Here is a 19,906-nt window from a genome sequence, read left to right as displayed (position 1 = left end):
ACACCTACAGGGTAAAAACAGTATAAACACGCAGAGCTTCAACACCTACAGGGTAAAAACAGTGTAAACACAGGGTAAAAACAGTATAAACACAGGGTAAAAACAGTACAAACACAGGGTAAAAACAGTACAAACACGCAGAGCTTCAACACCTACAGGGTAAAAACAGTGTAAACACAGGGTAAAAACAGTGTAAACACAGGGTAAAAACAGTATAAACACAGGGTAAAAACGGTATAAACACGCAGAGCTTCAACACCTACAGGGTAAAAACAGTATAAACACATGGTAAAAACAGTATAAACACGCAGAGCTTCAACACCTACAGGGTAAAAACAGTGTAAACACAGGGTAAAAACAGTATAAACACGCAGAGCTTCAACACCTACAGGGTAAAAACAGTGTAAACACAGGGTAAAAACAGTATAAACACGCAGAGCTTCAACACCTACAGGGTAAAAACAGTATAAACACGCAGAGCTTCAACACCTACAGGGTAAAAACAGTGTAAACACAGGGTAAAAACAGTATAAACACGCAGAGCTTCAACACCTACAGGGTAAAAACAGTATAAACACGCAGAGCTTCAACACCTACAGGGTAAAAACAGTGTAAACACAGGGTAAAAACAGTGTAAACACAGGGTAAAAACAGTATAAACACAGGGTAAAAACAGTATAAACACAAGGTAAAAACAGTACAAACACGCAGAGCTTCAACACCTACAGGGTAAAAACAGTATAAACACGCAGAGCTTCAACACCTACAGGGTAAAAACAGTGTAAACACAGGGTAAAAACAGTATAAACACAGGGTAAAAACAGTATAAACACACAGAGCTTCAACACCTACAGGGTAAAAACATTGTAAACACAGGGTAAAAACAGTATAAACACAAGGTAAAAACAGTACAAACACGCAGAGCTTCAACACCTACAGGGTAAAAACAGTATAAACACGCAGAGCTTCAACACCTACAGGGTAAAAACAGTGTAAACACAGGGTAAAAACAGTATAAACACAGGGTAAAAACAGTACAAACACAGGGTAAAAACAGTACAAACACGCAGAGCTTCAACACCTACAGGGTAAAAACAGTGTAAACACAGGGTAAAAACAGTGTAAACACAGGGTAAAAACAGTACAAACACGCAGAGCTTCAACACCTACAGGGTAAAAACAGTGTAAACACAGGGTAAAAACAGTATAAACACAGGGTAAAAACAGTATAAACACGCAGAGCTTCAACACCTACAGGGTAAAAACAGTGTAAACACAGGGTAAAAACAGTATAAACACAGGGTAAAAACAGTATAAACACAGGGTAAAAACAGTATAAACACGCAGAGCATCAACACCTACAGGGTAAAAACAGTGTAAACACAGGGTAAAAACAGTATAAACACAGGGTAAAAACAGTACAAACACAGGGTAAAAACAGTGTAAACACAGGGTAAAAACAGTGTAAACACAGGGTAAAAACAGTATAAACACAGGGTAAAAACGGTATGAACACAGGGTAAAAACAGTATAAACACGCAGAGCTTCAACACCTACAGAGTAAAAACGGTATAAACACAGGGTAAAAACAGTATAAACACGCAGAGCTTCAACACCTACAGGGTAAAAACAGTGTAAACACAGGGTAAAAACAGTATAAACACAGGGTAAAAACAGTATAAACACAGGGTCAAAACGGTATAAACACAGGGTAAAAACGGTATAAACACAGGGTAAAAACAGTATAAACACGCAGAGCTTCAACACCTACAGGGTAAAAACAGTACAAACACGCAGAGCTTCAACACCTACAGGGTAAAAACAGTATAAACACAGGGTAAAAACAGTATAAACACAGGGTAAAAACAGTATAAACACGCAGAGCTTCAACACCTACAGGGTAAAAACAGTGTAAACACAGGGTAAAAACAGTATAAACACAGGGTAAAAACAGTATAAACACGCAGAGCTTCAACACCTACAGGGTAAAAACAGTGTAAACACAGGGTAAAAACAGTATAAACACAGGGTAAAAACAGTACAAACACGCAGAGCTTCAACACCTACAGGGTAAAAACAGTATAAACACGCAGAGCTTCAACACCTTCGGGGTAAAAACAGTGTAAACACAGGGTAAAAACAGTATAAACACAGGGTAAAAACAGTACAAACACAGGGTAAAAACAGTACAAACACGCAGAGCTTCAACACCTACAGGAATAAAACAGTATAAACACAGGGTAAAAACAGTACAAACACGCAGAGCTTCAACACCTACAGGGTAAAAACAGTGTAAACACAGGGTAAAAACAGTGTAAACACAGGGTAAAAACAGTACAAACACGCAGAGCTTCAACACCTACAGGGTAAAAACAGTGTAAACACAGGGTAAAAACAGTATAAACACAGGGTAAAAACAGTATAAACACAGGGTAAAAACGGTATAAACACAGGGTAAAAACAGTATAAACACGCAGAGCTTCAACACCTACAGGGTAAAAACAGTATAAACACAGGGTAAAAACAGTATAAACACAGGGTAAAAACAGTATAAACACGCAGAGCTTCAACACCTACAGGGTAAAAACAGTGTAAACACAGGGTAAAAACAGTATAAACACAGGGTAAAAACAGTATAAACACAGGGTAAAAACGGTACAAACACAGGGTAAAAACAGTATAAACACGCAGAGCTTCAACACCTACAGGGTAAAAACAGTATAAACACAGGGTAAAAACAGTATAAACACAGGGTAAAAACAGTATAAACACGCAGAGCTTCAACACCTACAGGGTAAAAACAGTGTAAACACAGGGTAAAAACAGTATAAACACAGGGTAAAAACAGTATAAACACAGGGTAAAAACGGTATAAACACAGGGTAAAAACAGTATAAACACGCAGAGCTTCAACACCTACAGGGTAAAAACAGTATAAACACAGGGTAAAAACAGTATAAACACAGGGTAAAAACAGTATAAACACGCAGAGCTTCAACACCTACAGGGTAAAAACAGTGTAAACACAGGGTAAAAACAGTATAAACACAGGGTAAAAACAGTATAAACACAGGGTAAAAACGGTATAAACACAGGGTAAAAACAGTATAAACACGCAGAGCTTCAACACCTACAGGGTAAAAACAGTATAAACACAGGGTAAAAACAGTATAAACACAGGGTAAAAACAGTATAAACACGCAGAGCTTCAACACCTACAGGGTAAAAACAGTGTAAACACAGGGTAAAAACAGTATAAACACGCAGAGCTTCAACACCTACAGGGTAAAAACAGTGTAAACACAGGGTAAAAACAGTATAAACACAGGGTAAAAACAGTATAAACACAGGGTAAAAACGGTATAAACACAGGGTAAAAACAGTATAAACACGCAGAGCTTCAACACCTACAGGGTAAAAACAGTATAAACACAGGGTAAAAACAGTATAAACACAGGGTAAAAACAGTATAAACACGCAGAGCTTCAACACCTACAGGGTAAAAACAGTATAAACACAGGGTAAAAACAGTATAAACACAGGGTAAAAACAGTATAAACACGCAGAGCTTCAACACCTACAGGGTAAAAACAGTGTAAACACAGGGTAAAAACAGTATAAACACGCAGAGCTTCAACACCTACAGGGTAAAAACAGTACGAACACGCAGAGCTTCAACACCTACAGGGTAAAAACAGTATAAACACAGTGTAAAAACAGTATAAACACAGGGTAAAAACAGTATAAACACAGGGTAAAACAGTATAAAAACGCAGAGCTTCAACACCTACAGGGTAAAAACAGTGTAAACACAGGGTAAAAACAGTATAAACACAGGGTAAAAACAGTATAAACACACAGAGCTTCAACACCTACAGGGTAAAAACATTGTAAACACAGGGTAAAAACAGTATAAACACAAGGTAAAAACAGTACAAACACGCAGAGCTTCAACACCTACAGGGTAAAAACAGTATAAACACGCAGAGCTTCAACACCTACAGGGTAAAAACAGTGTAAACACAGGGTAAAAACAGTATAAACACAGGGTAAAAACAGTACAAACACAGGGTAAAAACAGTACAAACACGCAGAGCTTCAACACCTACAGGGTAAAAACAGTGTAAACACAGGGTAAAAACAGTGTAAACACAGGGTAAAAACAGTACAAACACGCAGAGCTTCAACACCTACAGGGTAAAAACAGTGTAAACACAGGGTAAAAACAGTATAAACACAGGGTAAAAACAGTATAAACACGCAGAGCTTCAACACCTACAGGGTAAAAACAGTGTAAACACAGGGTAAAAACAGTATAAACACAGGGTAAAAACAGTATAAACACAGGGTAAAAACAGTATAAACACGCAGAGCATCAACACCTACAGGGTAAAAACAGTGTAAACACAGGGTAAAAACAGTATAAACACAGGGTAAAAACAGTACAAACACAGGGTAAAAACAGTGTAAACACAGGGTAAAAACAGTGTAAACACAGGGTAAAAACAGTATAAACACAGGGTAAAAACGGTATGAACACAGGGTAAAAACAGTATAAACACGCAGAGCTTCAACACCTACAGAGTAAAAACGGTATAAACACAGGGTAAAAACAGTATAAACACGCAGAGCTTCAACACCTACAGGGTAAAAACAGTGTAAACACAGGGTAAAAACAGTATAAACACAGGGTAAAAACAGTATAAACACAGGGTCAAAACGGTATAAACACAGGGTAAAAACGGTATAAACACAGGGTAAAAACAGTATAAACACGCAGAGCTTCAACACCTACAGGGTAAAAACAGTACAAACACGCAGAGCTTCAACACCTACAGGGTAAAAACAGTATAAACACAGGGTAAAAACAGTATAAACACAGGGTAAAAACAGTATAAACACGCAGAGCTTCAACACCTACAGGGTAAAAACAGTGTAAACACAGGGTAAAAACAGTATAAACACAGGGTAAAAACAGTATAAACACGCAGAGCTTCAACACCTACAGGGTAAAAACAGTGTAAACACAGGGTAAAAACAGTATAAACACAGGGTAAAAACAGTACAAACACGCAGAGCTTCAACACCTACAGGGTAAAAACAGTATAAACACGCAGAGCTTCAACACCTTCAGGGTAAAAACAGTGTAAACACAGGGTAAAAACAGTATAAACACAGGGTAAAAACAGTACAAACACAGGGTAAAAACAGTACAAACACGCAGAGCTTCAACACCTACAGGAATAAAACAGTATAAACACAGGGTAAAAACAGTACAAACACGCAGAGCTTCAACACCTACAGGGTAAAAACAGTGTAAACACAGGGTAAAAACAGTGTAAACACAGGGTAAAAACAGTACAAACACGCAGAGCTTCAACACCTACAGGGTAAAAACAGTGTAAACACAGGGTAAAAACAGTTTAAACACAGGGTAAAAACAGTATAAACACAGGGTAAAAACGGTATAAACACAGGGTAAAAACAGTATAAACACGCAGAGCTTCGACACCTACAGGGTAAAAACAGTATAAACACAGGGTAAAAACAGTATAAACACAGGGTAGAACAGTATAAACACGCAGAGCTTCAACACCTACAGGGTAAAAACAGTGTAAAAACAGTATAAACACAGGGTAAAAACAGTACAAACACGCAGAGCTTCAACACCTACAGGGTAAAAACAGTGTAAACACAGGGTAAAAACATAAACACAGAGTAAAAACAGTACACACACGCAGAGCTTCAACACCTTCAGGGTAAAAACAGTGTAAACATAGGGTAAAAACTGTATAAACACAGGGTAAAAACAGTGTAAACACAGGGTAAAAACAGTACAAACACGCAGAGCATCAACACCTACACGGTAAACACAGGGTAAAAACAGTATAAACACAGGGTAAAAACAGTACAAACACAGGGTAACAACAGTACAAACACGCAGAGCTTCAACACCTACAGGGTAAAAACAGTATAAACACAGGGTAAAAACTGTATAAACACAGGGTAAAAACAGTACAAACACGCAGAGCTTCAACACCTACAGGGTAAAAACAGTGTAAACACAGGGTAAAAACAGTATAAACACAGGGTAAAAACAGTATAAACACAGGGTAAAAACAGTATAAACACGCAGAGCTTCAACACCTACAGGGTAAAAACAGTGTAAACACAGGGTAAAAACAGTATAAACACAGGGTAAAAACAGTACAAACACAGGGTGAAAACAGTACAAACACGCAGAGCTTCAACACCTACAGGGTAAAAACAGTGTAAACACAGGGTAAAAACAGTATAAATACAGGGTAAAAACAGTATAAACACGCAGAGCTTCAACACCTACAGGGTAAAAACAGTATAAACACAGGGTAAAAACAGTATAAACACGCAGAGCTTCAACACCTGCAGGGTAAAAACAGTGTAAACACAGGGTAAAAACAGTACAAACACGCAGAGCTTCAACACCTACAGGGTAAAAACAGTGTAAACACAGGGTAAAAACAGTATAAACACAGGGTAAAAACAGTATAAACACGCAGAGCTTCAACACCTACAGGGTAAAAACAGTGTAAACACAGGGTAAAAACAGTATAAACACAGGGTAAAAACAGTATAAACACAGGGTAAAAACAGTATAAACACGCAGAGCATCAACACCTACAGGGTAAAAACAGTGTAAACACAGGGTAAAAACAGTATAAACACAGGGTAAAAACAGTACAAACACAGGGTAAAAACAGTGTAAACACAGGGTAAAAACAGTGTAAACACAGGGTAAAAACAGTATAAACACAGGGTAAAAACGGTATGAACACAGGGTAAAAACAGTATAAACACGCAGAGCTTCAACACCTACAGAGTAAAAACGGTATAAACACAGGGTAAAAACAGTATAAACACGCAGAGCTTCAACACCTACAGGGTAAAAACAGTGTAAACACAGGGTAAAAACAGTATAAACACAGGGTAAAAACAGTATAAACACAGGGTCAAAACGGTATAAACACAGGGTAAAAACGGTATAAACACAGGGTAAAAACAGTATAAACACGCAGAGCTTCAACACCTACAGGGTAAAAACAGTACAAACACGCAGAGCTTCAACACCTACAGGGTAAAAACAGTATAAACACAGGGTAAAAACAGTATAAACACAGGGTAAAAACAGTATAAACACGCAGAGCTTCAACACCTACAGGGTAAAAACAGTGTAAACACAGGGTAAAAACAGTATAAACACAGGGTAAAAACAGTATAAACACGCAGAGCTTCAACACCTACAGGGTAAAAACAGTGTAAACACAGGGTAAAAACAGTACAAACACAGGGTAAAAACAGTACAAACACGCAGAGCTTCAACACCTACAGGGTAAAAACAGTATAAACACGCAGAGCTTCAACACCTTCAGGGTAAAAACAGTGTAAACACAGGGTAAAAACAGTATAAACACAGGGTAAAAACAGTACAAACACAGGGTAAAAACAGTACAAACACGCAGAGCTTCAACACCTACAGGAATAAAACAGTATAAACACAGGGTAAAAACAGTACAAACACGCAGAGCTTCAACACCTACAGGGTAAAAACAGTGTAAACACAGGGTAAAAACAGTGTAAACACAGGGTAAAAACAGTACAAACACGCAGAGCTTCAACACCTACAGGGTAAAAACAGTGTAAACACAGGGTAAAAACAGTTTAAACACAGGGTAAAAACAGTATAAACACAGGGTAAAAACGGTATAAACACAGGGTAAAAACAGTATAAACACGCAGAGCTTCGACACCTACAGGGTAAAAACAGTATAAACACAGGGTAAAAACAGTATAAACACAGGGTAGAACAGTATAAACACGCAGAGCTTCAACACCTACAGGGTAAAAACAGTGTAAAAACAGTATAAACACAGGGTAAAAACAGTACAAACACGCAGAGCTTCAACACCTACAGGGTAAAAACAGTGTAAACACAGGGTAAAAACATAAACACAGAGTAAAAACAGTACACACACGCAGAGCTTCAACACCTTCAGGGTAAAAACAGTGTAAACACAGGGTAAAAACAGTACAAACACGCAGAGCATCAACACCTACACGGTAAACACAGGGTAAAAACAGTATAAACACAGGGTAAAAACAGTACAAACACAGGGTAACAACAGTACAAACACGCAGAGCTTCAACACCTACAGGGTAAAAACAGTATAAACACAGGGTAAAAACTGTATAAACACAGGGTAAAAACAGTACAAACACGCAGAGCTTCAACACCTACAGGGTAAAAACAGTGTAAACACAGGGTAAAAACAGTATAAACACAGGGTAAAAACAGTATAAACACAGGGTAAAAACAGTATAAACACGCAGAGCTTCAACACCTACAGGGTAAAAACAGTGTAAACACAGGGTAAAAACAGTATAAACACAGGGTAAAAACAGTACAAACACAGGGTGAAAACAGTACAAACACGCAGAGCTTCAACACCTACAGGGTAAAAACAGTGTAAACACAGGGTAAAAACAGTATAAATACAGGGTAAAAACAGTATAAACACGCAGAGCTTCAACACCTACAGGGTAAAAACAGTATAAACACAGGGTAAAAACAGTATAAACACGCAGAGCTTCAACACCTGCAGGGTAAAAACAGTGTAAACACAGGGTAAAAACAGTATAAACACAGGGTAAAAACAGTACAAACATGCAGAATTTCAACACCTACAGGGTAAAAACAGTATAAACACGCAGAGCTTCAACACCTTCAGGGTAAAAACAGTGTAAACACAGGGTTAAAACAGTATAAACACAGGGTAAAAACAGTATAAACACAGGGTAAAAACAGTACAAACACAGGGTAAAAACAGCACAAACACGCAGAGCTTCAACACCTACAGGGTTAAAACAGTATAAACACAGGGTAAAAACAGTACAAACACGCAGAGCTTCAACACCTACAGGGTAAAAACAGTGTAAACACAGGGTAAAAACAGTGTAAACACAGGGTAAAAACAGTGTAAACACAGGGTAAAAACAGTACAAACACGCAGAGCTTCAACACCTACAGGGTAAAAACAGTGTAAACACAGGGTAAAAACAGTATAAACACAGGGTAAAAACGGTATAAACACAGGGTAAAAACGGTATAAACACGCAGAGCTTCAACACCTACAGGGTAGAAACAGTATAAACACAGGGTAAAAACAGTATAAACACAGGGTAAAACAGTATAAACACGCAGAGCTTCAACACCTACAGGGTAAAAACAGTGTAAACACAGGGTAAAAACAGTATAAACACAGGGTAAAAACAGTACAAACACGCAGAGCTTCAACACCTACAGGGTAAAAACAGTATAAACACGCAGAGCTTCAACACCTACAGGGTAAAAACAGTGTAAACACAGGGTAAAAACAGTATAAACACAGGGTAAAAACAGTACAAACACGCAGAGCTTCAACACCTACAGGGTAAAAACAGTGTAAACACAGGGTAAAAACAGTGTAAACACAGGGTAAAAACAGTACAAACACGCAGAGCTTCAACACCTACAGGGTAAAAACAGTGTAAACACAGGGTAAAAACAGTACAAACACAGGGTAACAACAGTACAAACACGCAGAGCTTCAACACCTACAGGGTAAAAACAGTATAAACACAGGGTAAAAACAGTACAAACACGCAGAGCTTCAACACCTACAGGGTAAAAACAGTATAAACACAGGGTAAAAACTGTATAAACACAGGGTAAAAACAGTACAAACACGCAGAGCTTCAACATCTACAGGGTAAAAACAGTGTAAACACAGGGTAAAAACAGTATAAACACAGGGTAAAAACAGTATAAACACAGGGTAAAAACAGTATAAACACGCAGAGCTTCAACACCTACAGGGTAAAAACAGTGTAAACACAGGGTAAAAACAGTATAAACACAGGGTAAAAACAGTACAAACACAGGGTAAAAACAGTACAAACACGCAGAGCTTCAACACCTACAGGGTAAAAACAGTATAAACACAGGGTAAAAACAGTATAAACACGCAGAGCTTCAACACCTACAGAGTAAAAACAGTATAAACACAGGGTAAAAACAGTATAAACACAGGGTAAAAACAGTATAAACACGCAGAGCTTCAACACCTACAGGGTAAAAACAGTATAAACACAGGGTAAAAACAGTATAAACACAGGGTAAAAACAGTATAAACACGCAGAGCTTCAACACCTACAGGGTAAAAACAGTGTAAACACAGGGTAAAAACAGTATAAACACGCAGAGCTTCAACACCTACAGGGTAAAAACAGTGTAAACACAGGGTAAAAACAATATAAACACAGGGTAAAAGCAGTACAAACACAGGTTTAAGTGGGTGCTGGCTCCCCCTGCTCGTGGACCAGACTTGTGTTCCTGTAAACACGAAGAGCTAAGGGCTAAAGCGCTAGCCTCAGACGCTCACACTGTTGCCAGGGCGTGTCACTTGTTTACTCCTTTGTTTGTGTAAATAAGTTGTTGTTTCAGTATCGTTTGGAGACTTACACCGAGTCCAGATCGACTGAGTGGAGCCAGAAACCTCACGAAGGTAAGTTTGCTCTGTCCTGCTCTGATTGGCTGTTTCATACTCTGTCCTGCTCTGATTGGCTGTTTCATACTCTGTCCTGCTCTGATTGGATGTGTATGGTTGATTGACAGGTGAAGCAGCAGATTTCTACACTCAGCCCGCCCCCCGGCCCTGGGAGGTCCAGGCCACGCCCCCCAACCACTTCACCAATCACACGGAGAATATCAGAGTTCCTTTTACTGCGTCTGTCAAGGTAAAAGTACTCCAGTACTAATACTGTAATACTGTTGTACTATTACTATAGTACTACTGTAGTACTGTTGTACTATTATTGTTTCTATAAAAAATAATTAATTTGATAACAACAACTGAATAAATTATTTATGAATGAAATACAGTTTTTATAAAGTATAATGACAATATGTATAGCCTCAGGGGGGCGCTCTCTCTGCTTCAGATACAGCCTCAGGGGGGCGCTCTCTCTGCTTCAGATACAGCCTCAGGGGGGCGCTCTCTCTGCTTCAGATACAGCCTCAGGGGGGCGCTCTCTCTGCTTCAGATACAGCCTCAGGGGGGCGCTCTCTCTGCTGGAGTCAAAAGTCGGAGAACTCAACGTTTACACTTTTAATTTCTGTGTTTCAGGAATGTCACAACTGTCGCGCTCAAGGAACGATGCCGTGTGAAACCTGCCACGGGGACGGGAAAGTGAGGATCACGGTTTAGTCCTGGTTTAGTCCTGGTTTAGTCCTGCTTTAGTCCTGCTTTAGACCTGGTTTAGTCCTGCTTTAGACCTGGTTTAGACCTGGTTTAGACCTGGTTTAGTCCTGCTTTAGACCTGGTTTAGTCCTGCTTTAGACCTGGTTTAGACCTGGTTTAGTCCTGGTTTAGTCCTGCTTTAGACCTGGTTTAGACCTGCTTTAGACCTGGTTTAGACCTGGTTTGGTCCTGCTTTAGTCCTGCTTTAGACCTGCTTTAGACCTGGTTTAGTCCTGCTTTAGACCTGCTTTAGTCCTGCTTTAGACCTGGTTTAGTCCTGCTTTAGACCTGGTTTAGACCTGCTTTAGACCTGGTTTAGACCTGGTTTAGACCTGGTTTAGTCCTGGTTTAGTCCTGCTTTAGTCCTGCTTTAGACCTGGTTTAGTCCTGCTTTAGACCTGGTTTAGACCTGGTTTAGACCTGGTTTAGTCCTGCTTTAGACCTGGTTTAGTCCTGCTTTAGACCTGGTTTAGACCTGGTTTAGACCTGGTTTAGTCCTGGTTTAGTCCTGCTTTAGACCTGCTTTAGTCCTGCTTTAGACCTGGTTTAGTCCTGCTTTAGACCTGCTTTAGTCCTGCTTTAGACCTGCTTTAGTCCTGCTTTAGACCTGCTTTAGTCCTGCTTTAGACCTGGTTTAGACCTGGTTTAGACCTGGTTTAGACCTGGTTTAGACCTGGTTTAGACCTTCTTTAGACCTTCTTTAGACCTGGTTTAGACCTGCTTTAGACCTGGTTTAGACCTGGTTTAGACCTGGTTTAGACCTGGTTTAGTCCTGCTTTAGTCCTGCTTTAGACCTGCTTTAGACCTGCTTTAGACCTGGTTTAGTCCTGGTTTAGACCTTCTTTAGACCTTCTTTAGACCTGGTTTAGACCTGGTTTAGACCTGGTTTAGACCTTCTTTAGACCTGGTTTAGACCTGGTTTAGTCCTGGTTTAGACCTTCTTTAGACCTGCTTTAGACCTGGTTTAGTCCTGGTTTAGACCTTCTTTAGACCTTCTTTAGACCTGCTTTAGACCTGGTTTAGTCCTGGTTTAGACCTGGTTTAGACTTGCTTTAGACCTGCTTTAGACCTGCTTTAGACCTGCTTTAGACCTGGTTTAGACCTTGATTAGACCTGCTTTAGACCTGCTTTAGACCTTTTTTAGACCTTCTTTAGACCTGGTTTAGACCTTCTTTAGACCTTCTTTAGACCTTCTTTAGACCTGGTTTAGACCTTCTTTAGACCTTCTTTAGACCTGGTTTAGACCTGGTTTAGTCCTGCTTTAGACCTGGTTTAGACCTGCTTTAGACCTGCTTTAGACCTGCTTTAGACCTGGTTTAGACCTTCTTTAGACCTTCTTTAGTCCTGCTTTAGACCTGGTTTAGACCTGGTTTAGACCTGGATTAGACCTGCTTTAGACCTGCTTTAGACCTTCTTTAGACCTTCTTTAGACCTGGTTTAGACCTGCTTTAGTCCTGGTTTAGTCCTGCTTTAGACCTGGTTTAGTTCTGGTTTAGACCTTCTTTAGACCTTCTTTAGACCTGGTTTAGACCTGCTTTAGTCCTGGTTTAGTCCTGCTTTAGACCTGGTTTAGTTCTGGTTTAGACCTTCTTTAGACCTTCTTTAGACCTGGTTTAGACCTTCTTTAGACCTTCTTTAGACCTTCTTTAGACCTGGTTTAGACCTGGATTAGACCTGCTTTAGACCTGGTTTAGACCTGGATTAGACCTGCTTTAGACCTGCTTTAGACCTGGTTTAGACCTGGTTTAGACCTGGTTTAGACTTGCTTTAGACCTGCTTTAGACCTGCTTTAGACCTGCTTTAGACCTGGTTTAGACCTTCTTTAGACCTTCTTTAGTCCTGCTTTAGACCTGGTTTAGACCTTGATTAGACCTGCTTTAGACCTGCTTTAGACCTTTTTTAGACCTTCTTTAGACCTGGTTTAGACCTTCTTTAGACCTTCTTTAGACCTTCTTTAGACCTGGTTTAGACCTTCTTTAGACCTTCTTTAGACCTGGTTTAGACCTGGTTTAGTCCTGCTTTAGACCTGGTTTAGACCTGCTTTAGACCTGCTTTAGACCTGCTTTAGACCTGGTTTAGACCTTCTTTAGACCTTCTTTAGTCCTGCTTTAGACCTGGTTTAGACCTGGTTTAGACCTGGATTAGACCTGCTTTAGACCTGCTTTAGACCTTCTTTAGACCTTCTTTAGACCTGGTTTAGACCTGCTTTAGACCTGCTTTAGACCTGCTTTAGACCTGCTTTAGACCTGCTTTAGACCTGCTTTAGTCCTGGTTTAGTCCTGCTTTAGACCTGGTTTAGTTCTGGTTTAGACCTTCTTTAGACCTTCTTTAGACCTGGTTTAGACCTTCTTTAGACCTTCTTTAGACCTTCTTTAGACCTGGTTTAGACCTGGATTAGACCTGCTTTAGACCTGCTTTAGACCTGGTTTAGACCTGCTTTAGACCTGCTTTAGACCTGCTTTAGACCTGCTTTAGACCTGCTTTAGACCTGCTTTAGACCTGGTTTAGACCTTCTTTAGACCTTCTTTAGTCCTGCTTTAGACCTGGTTTAGACCTGGTTTAGACCTGGATTAGACCTTCTTTAGACCTGCTTTAGACCTTCTTTAGACCTTCTTTTAGACCTGGTTTAGACCTGGTTTAGTCCTGGTTTAGTCCTGCTTTAGACCTGGTTTAGTCCTGGTTTAGTCCTGGTTTAGTCCTGCTTTAGACCTGCTTTAGTCCTGCTTTAGTCCTGGTTTAGTCCTGCTTTAGTCCTGGTTTAGTCTTGGTTTAGTCCTGCTTTAGTCCTGCTTTAGACCTGGTTTAGACCTGGTTTAGTCCTGGTTTAGACCTGCTTTAGTCCTGGTTTAGTCCTGGTTTAGTCCTGGTTTAGTCTTGGTTTAGTCCTGCTTTAGTCCTGCTTTAGTCCTGGTTTAGTCTTGGTTTAGTCCTGCTTTAGTCCTGCTTTAGACCTGGTTTAGTCCTGGTTTAGACCTTCTTTAGACCTTCTTTAGACCTTCTTTAGACCTGGTTTAGTCCTGCTTTAGACCTGGTTTAGACCTGCTTTAGACCTGCTTTAGACCTGCTTTAGACCTGGTTTAGTCCTGGTTTAGACCTGGTTTAGACTTGCTTTAGACCTGCTTTAGACCTGCTTTAGACCTGGTTTAGTCCTGGTTTAGTCTTGGTTTAGTCCTGCTTTAGTCCTGCTTTAGTCCTGGTTTAGTCTTGGTTTAGTCCTGCTTTAGACCTGGTTTAGTCCTGGTTTAGACCTGGTTTAGACTTGCTTTAGACCTGCTTTAGACCTGCTTTAGACCTGCTTTAGACCTGGTTTAGTCCTGCTTTAGACCTGGTTTAGACCTGCTTTAGACCTGGTTTAGACCTTGATTAGACCTGCTTTAGACCTGCTTTAGACCTTTTTTAGACCTTCTTTAGACCTGGTTTAGACCTTCTTTAGACCTTCTTTAGACCTGCTTTAGACCTGCTTTAGACCTGGTTTAGACCTGGTTTAGACCTGGTTTAGACCTGGTTTAGTCCTGCTTTAGTCCTGCTTTAGACCTGCTTTAGACCTGCTTTAGACCTGGTTTAGTCCTGGTTTAGACCTTCTTTAGACCTTCTTTAGACCTGGTTTAGACCTGGTTTAGACCTGGTTTAGACCTGGTTTAGTCCTGGTTTAGACCTTCTTTAGACCTGCTTTAGACCTGGTTTAGTCCTGGTTTAGACCTTCTTTAGACCTTCTTTAGACCTTCTTTAGACCTGGTTTAGTCCTGCTTTAGACCTGGTTTAGACCTGCTTTAGACCTGCTTTAGACCTGCTTTAGACCTGGTTTAGTCCTGGTTTAGACCTGGTTTAGACTTGCTTTAGACCTGCTTTAGACCTGCTTTAGACCTGCTTTAGACCTGGTTTAGTCCTGCTTTAGACCTGCTTTAGACCTGCTTTAGACCTGGTTTAGACCTTCTTTAGACCTTCTTTAGTCCTGCTTTAGACCTGGTTTAGACCTTGATTAGACCTGCTTTAGACCTGCTTTAGACCTTTTTTAGACCTTCTTTAGACCTGGTTTAGACCTTCTTTAGACCTTCTTTAGACCTTCTTTAGACCTGGATTAGACCTGCTTTAGACCTGCTTTAGACCTGGTTTAGTCCTGCTTTAGACCTGGTTTAGACCTGCTTTAGACCTGCTTTAGACCTGCTTTAGACCTGGTTTAGACCTTCTTTAGACCTTCTTTAGTCCTGCTTTAGACCTGGTTTAGACCTGGTTTAGACCTGGATTAGACCTGCTTTAGACCTGCTTTAGACCTTCTTTAGACCTTCTTTAGACCTGGTTTAGACCTGCTTTAGACCTGCTTTAGACCTGCTTTAGACCTGCTTTAGACCTGCTTTAGACCTGCTTTAGTCCTGGTTTAGTCCTGCTTTAGACCTGGTTTAGTTCTGGTTTAGACCTTCTTTAGACCTTCTTTAGACCTGGTTTAGACCTTCTTTAGACCTTCTTTAGACCTTCTTTAGACCTTCTTTAGACCTGGTTTAGACCTTCTTTAGACCTTCTTTAGACCTGCTTTAGACCTGGTTTAGTCCTGCTTTAGACCTGGTTTAGACCTGCTTTAGACCTGCTTTAGACCTGCTTTAGACCTGCTTTAGACCTGCTTTAGACCTGCTTTAGACCTGGTTTAGACCTTCTTTAGACCTTCTTTAGTCCTGCTTTAGACCTGGTTTAGACCTGGTTTAGACCTGGATTAGACCTTCTTTAGACCTTCTTTTAGACCTGGTTTAGACCTGGTTTAGTCCTGGTTTAGTCCTGCTTTAGACCTGGTTTAGTCCTGGTTTAGTCCTGGTTTAGTCCTGCTTTAGACCTGCTTTAGTCCTGCTTTAGACCTGGTTTAGACCTGGTTTAGACCTGGTTTAGTCCTGGTTTAGACCTGCTTTAGACCTGCTTTAGACCTGCTTTAGTCCTGGTTTAGTCCTGCTTTAGTCCTGGTTTAGTCTTGGTTTAGTCCTGCTTTAGTCCTGCTTTAGACCTGGTTTAGACCTGGTTTAGTCCTGGTTTAGACCTGGTTTAGTCCTGGTTTAGTCTTGGTTTAGTCCTGCTTTAGTCCTGCTTTAGTCCTGGTTTAGTCTTGGTTTAGTCCTGCTTTAGTCCTGCTTTAGACCTGGTTTAGTCCTGGTTTAGACCTTCTTTAGACCTTCTTTAGACCTTCTTTAGACCTGGTTTAGTCCTGCTTTAGACCTGGTTTAGACCTGCTTTAGACCTGCTTTAGACCTGCTTTAGACCTGGTTTAGTCCTGGTTTAGACCTGGTTTAGACTTGCTTTAGACCTGCTTTAGACCTGCTTTAGACCTGCTTTAGACCTGGTTTAGTCCTGGTTTAGTCTTGGTTTAGTCCTGCTTTAGTCCTGCTTTAGTCCTGGTTTAGTCTTGGTTTAGTCCTGCTTTAGACCTGCTTTAGACCTGCTTTAGACCTGGTTTAGTCCTGCTTTAGACCTGGTTTAGACCTGCTTTAGACCTGGTTTAGACCTTGATTAGACATGCTTTAGACCTGCTTTAGACCTTTTTTAGACCTTCTTTAGACCTGGTTTAGACCTTCTTTAGACCTTCTTTAGACCTTCTTTAGACCTGGTTTAGACCTGGATTAGACCTGCTTTAGACCTGCTTTAGACCTGGTTTAGTCCTGCTTTAGACCTGGTTTAGACCTGCTTTAGACCTGGTTTAGACCTTCTTTAGACCTTCTTTAGTCCTGGTTTAGACCTGGATTAGACCTGCTTTAGACCTGCTTTAGACCTTCTTTAGACCTTCTTTAGACCTTCTTTAGACCTTCTTTAGACCTGGTTTAGACCTTCTTTAGACCTTCTTTAGACCTTCTTTAGACCTGGTTTAGACCTGGATTAGACCTGCTTTAGACCTGCTTTAGACCTGGTTTAGTCCTGCTTTAGACCTGCTTTAGACCTGCTTTAGACCTGCTTTAGACCTGCTTTAGACCTGCTTTAGACCTGCTTTAGACCTGGTTTAGACCTTCTTTAGACCTTCTTTAGTCCTGCTTTAGACCTGGTTTAGACCTGGTTTAGACCTTCTTTAGACCTTCTTTAGACCTTCTTTAGACCTTCTTTTAGACCTGGTTTAGACCTGGTTTAGTCCTGGTTTAGTCCTGCTTTAGACCTGGTTTAGTCCTGGTTTAGTCCTGGTTTAGACCTGCTTTAGACCTTCTTTAGACCTTCTTTTAGACCTGGTTTAGACCTGGTTTAGACCTGCTTTAGTCCTGCTTTAGACCTGGTTTAGACCTGGTTTAGACCTGGTTTAGTCCTGGTTTAGACCTGCTTTAGACCTGCTTTAGACCTGCTTTAGTCCTGGTTTAGTCCTGCTTTAGTCCTGGTTTAGTCTTGGTTTAGTCCTGCTTTAGTCCTGCTTTAGACCTGGTTTAGACCTGGTTTAGTCCTGGTTTAGACCTGCTTTAGTCCTGGTTTAGTCCTGGTTTAGTCCTGGTTTAGTCTTGGTTTAGTCCTGCTTTAGTCCTGCTTTAGTCCTGGTTTAGTCTTGGTTTAGTCCTGCTTTAGTCCTGCTTTAGACCTGGTTTAGTCCTGCTTTAGACCTGCTTTAGACCTGGTTTAGACCTGGTTTAGTCCTGGTTTAGTCCTGGTTTAGTCCTGCTTTAGACCTGCTTTAGTCCTGCTTTAGACCTGGTTTTGACCTGGTTTAGACCTGGTTTAGACCTGGTTTAGACCTTCTTTAGACCTTCTTTAGACCTTCTTTAGACCTTCTTTAGACCTGCTTTAGACCTGCTTTAGTCCTGGTTTAGTCCTGCTTTAGACCTGCTTTAGACCTGCTTTAGACCTGCTTTAGACCTGGTTTAGTCCTGCTTTAGACCTGGTTTAGACCTGCTTTAGACCTGCTTTAGACCTGCTTTAGACCTGCTTTAGACCTGCTTTAGACCTGGTTTAGACCTTCTTTAGACCTTCTTTAGTCCTGCTTTAGACCTGGTTTAGACCTGGTTTAGACCTGGATTAGACCTGCTTTAGACCTGCTTTAGACCTTCTTTAGACCTTCTTTAGACCTGGTTTAGACCTTCTTTAGACCTTCTTTAGACCTGGTTTAGACCTTCTTTAGACCTGGTTTAGACCTGGTTTAGACCTGGTTTAGACCTGGTTTAGTCCTGCTTTAGACCTGGTTTAGTCCTGGTTTAGTCCTGGTTTAGTCCTGCTTTAGACCTGCTTTAGTCCTGCTTTAGACCTGGTTTAGACCTGGTTTAGTCCTGGTTTAGACCTGCTTTAGACCTGCTTTAGTCCTGGTTTAGTCCTGCTTTAGTCCTGGTTTAGTCTTGGTTTAGTCCTGCTTTAGTCCTGCTTTAGACCTGGTTTAGACCTGGTTTAGTCCTGGTTTAGACCTGCTTTAGTCCTGGTTTAGTCCTGGTTTAGTCCTGGTTTAGTCTTGGTTTAGTCCTGCTTTAGTCCTGCTTTAGACCTGGTTTAGACCTGGTTTAGTCCTGGTTTAGACCTGCTTTAGTCCTGGTTTAGTCCTGGTTTAGTCCTGGTTTAGTCTTGGTTTAGTCCTGCTTTAGTCCTGCTTTAGACCTGGTTTAGTCCTGGTTTAGTCCTGCTTTAGACCTGCTTTAGACCTGGTTTAGTCCTGGTTTAGTCCTGGTTTAGTCCTGCTTTAGACCTGCTTTAGTCCTTCTTTAGACCTGGTTTAGACCTGGTTTAGACCTGGTTTAGACCTGGTTTAGTCCTGGTTTAGACCTTCTTTAGACCTTCTTTAGACCTTCTTTAGACCTGCTTTAGACCTGCTTTAGTCCTGGTTTAGTCCTGCTTTAGACCTGCTTTAGTCCTGCTTTAGACCTGGTTTAGACCTGGTTTAGTCCTGGTTTAGTCCTGGTTTAGTCCTGCTTTAGACCTGCTTTAGACCTGCTTTAGACCTGCTTTAGACCTGGTTTAGTCCTGGTTTAGTCCTGGTTTAGTCCTGCTTTAGACCTGGTTTAGTCCTGGTTTAGTCCTGGTTTAGTCCTGGTTTAGTCCTGGTTTAGACCTGGTTTAGTCCTGGTTTAGACCTTCTTTAGACCTTCTTTAGACTTGGTTTAGTCCTGGTTTAGTCCTGCTTTAGACCTGGTTTAGTCCTGGTTTAGTCCTGGTTTAGACCTGGTTTAGACCTGCTTTAGTCCTGGTTTAGTCCTGCTTTAGTCTTGGTTTAGTCCTGCTTTAGTCCTGGTTTAGTCCTGCTTTAGTCTTGGTTTAGTCCTGCTTTAGTCCTGCTTTAGACCTGCTTTAGTCCTGGTTTAGTCCTGCTTTAGTCCTGCTTTAGACCTGGTTTAGTCCTGGTTTAGACCTGCTTTAGTCCTGGTTTAGTCCTGCTTTAGTCCTGGTTTAGTCTTGGTTTAGTCCTGCTTTAGTCCTGCTTTAGTCCTGGTTTAGTCCTGCTTTAGTCCTGGTTTAGTCTTGGTTTAGTCCTGCTTTAGTCCTGCTTTACACCTGGTTTAGACCTGGTTTAGTCCTGCTTTAGTCTTGGTTTAGTCCTGCTTTAGTCCTGCTTTAGACCTGGTTTAGTCTTGGTTTAGTCCTGCTTTAGTCCTGGTTTAGTCTTGGTTTAGTCCTGCTTTAGTCCTGCTTTAGACCTGGTTTAGACCTGGTTTAGTCCTGGT

The 19,906-nt window shown here is 40.8% G+C and overlaps 1 protein-coding gene across 1 annotated transcript in view; it reads left to right on the top strand.

Annotated features, from left to right (window-relative positions):
- The window catches only part of LOC140347551 (protein SSUH2 homolog), a 46,194-nt gene that overhangs the window by 12,500 nt on the left and 13,788 nt on the right, over nt 1–19,906 (top strand). The window contains exons 5-7 of the mRNA XM_072434048.1: nt 10,520–10,580; nt 10,691–10,812; nt 11,202–11,264. Of these exons, the coding sequence (XP_072290149.1) occupies nt 10,520–10,580; nt 10,691–10,812; nt 11,202–11,264 (246 nt within the window). The remainder of the gene's footprint in view (nt 1–10,519; nt 10,581–10,690; nt 10,813–11,201; nt 11,265–19,906) is intronic.

Source organism: Eucyclogobius newberryi, unplaced genomic scaffold (genome assembly GCF_026437365.1).
Source record: "Eucyclogobius newberryi isolate DKJ021-1_F unplaced genomic scaffold, fEucNew1.0.hap1 SCAF_11, whole genome shotgun sequence".
Lineage (NCBI taxonomy): Eukaryota > Metazoa > Chordata > Actinopteri > Gobiiformes > Gobiidae > Eucyclogobius > Eucyclogobius newberryi.
This window is presented reverse-complemented; position numbering and strand designations above follow the sequence as displayed.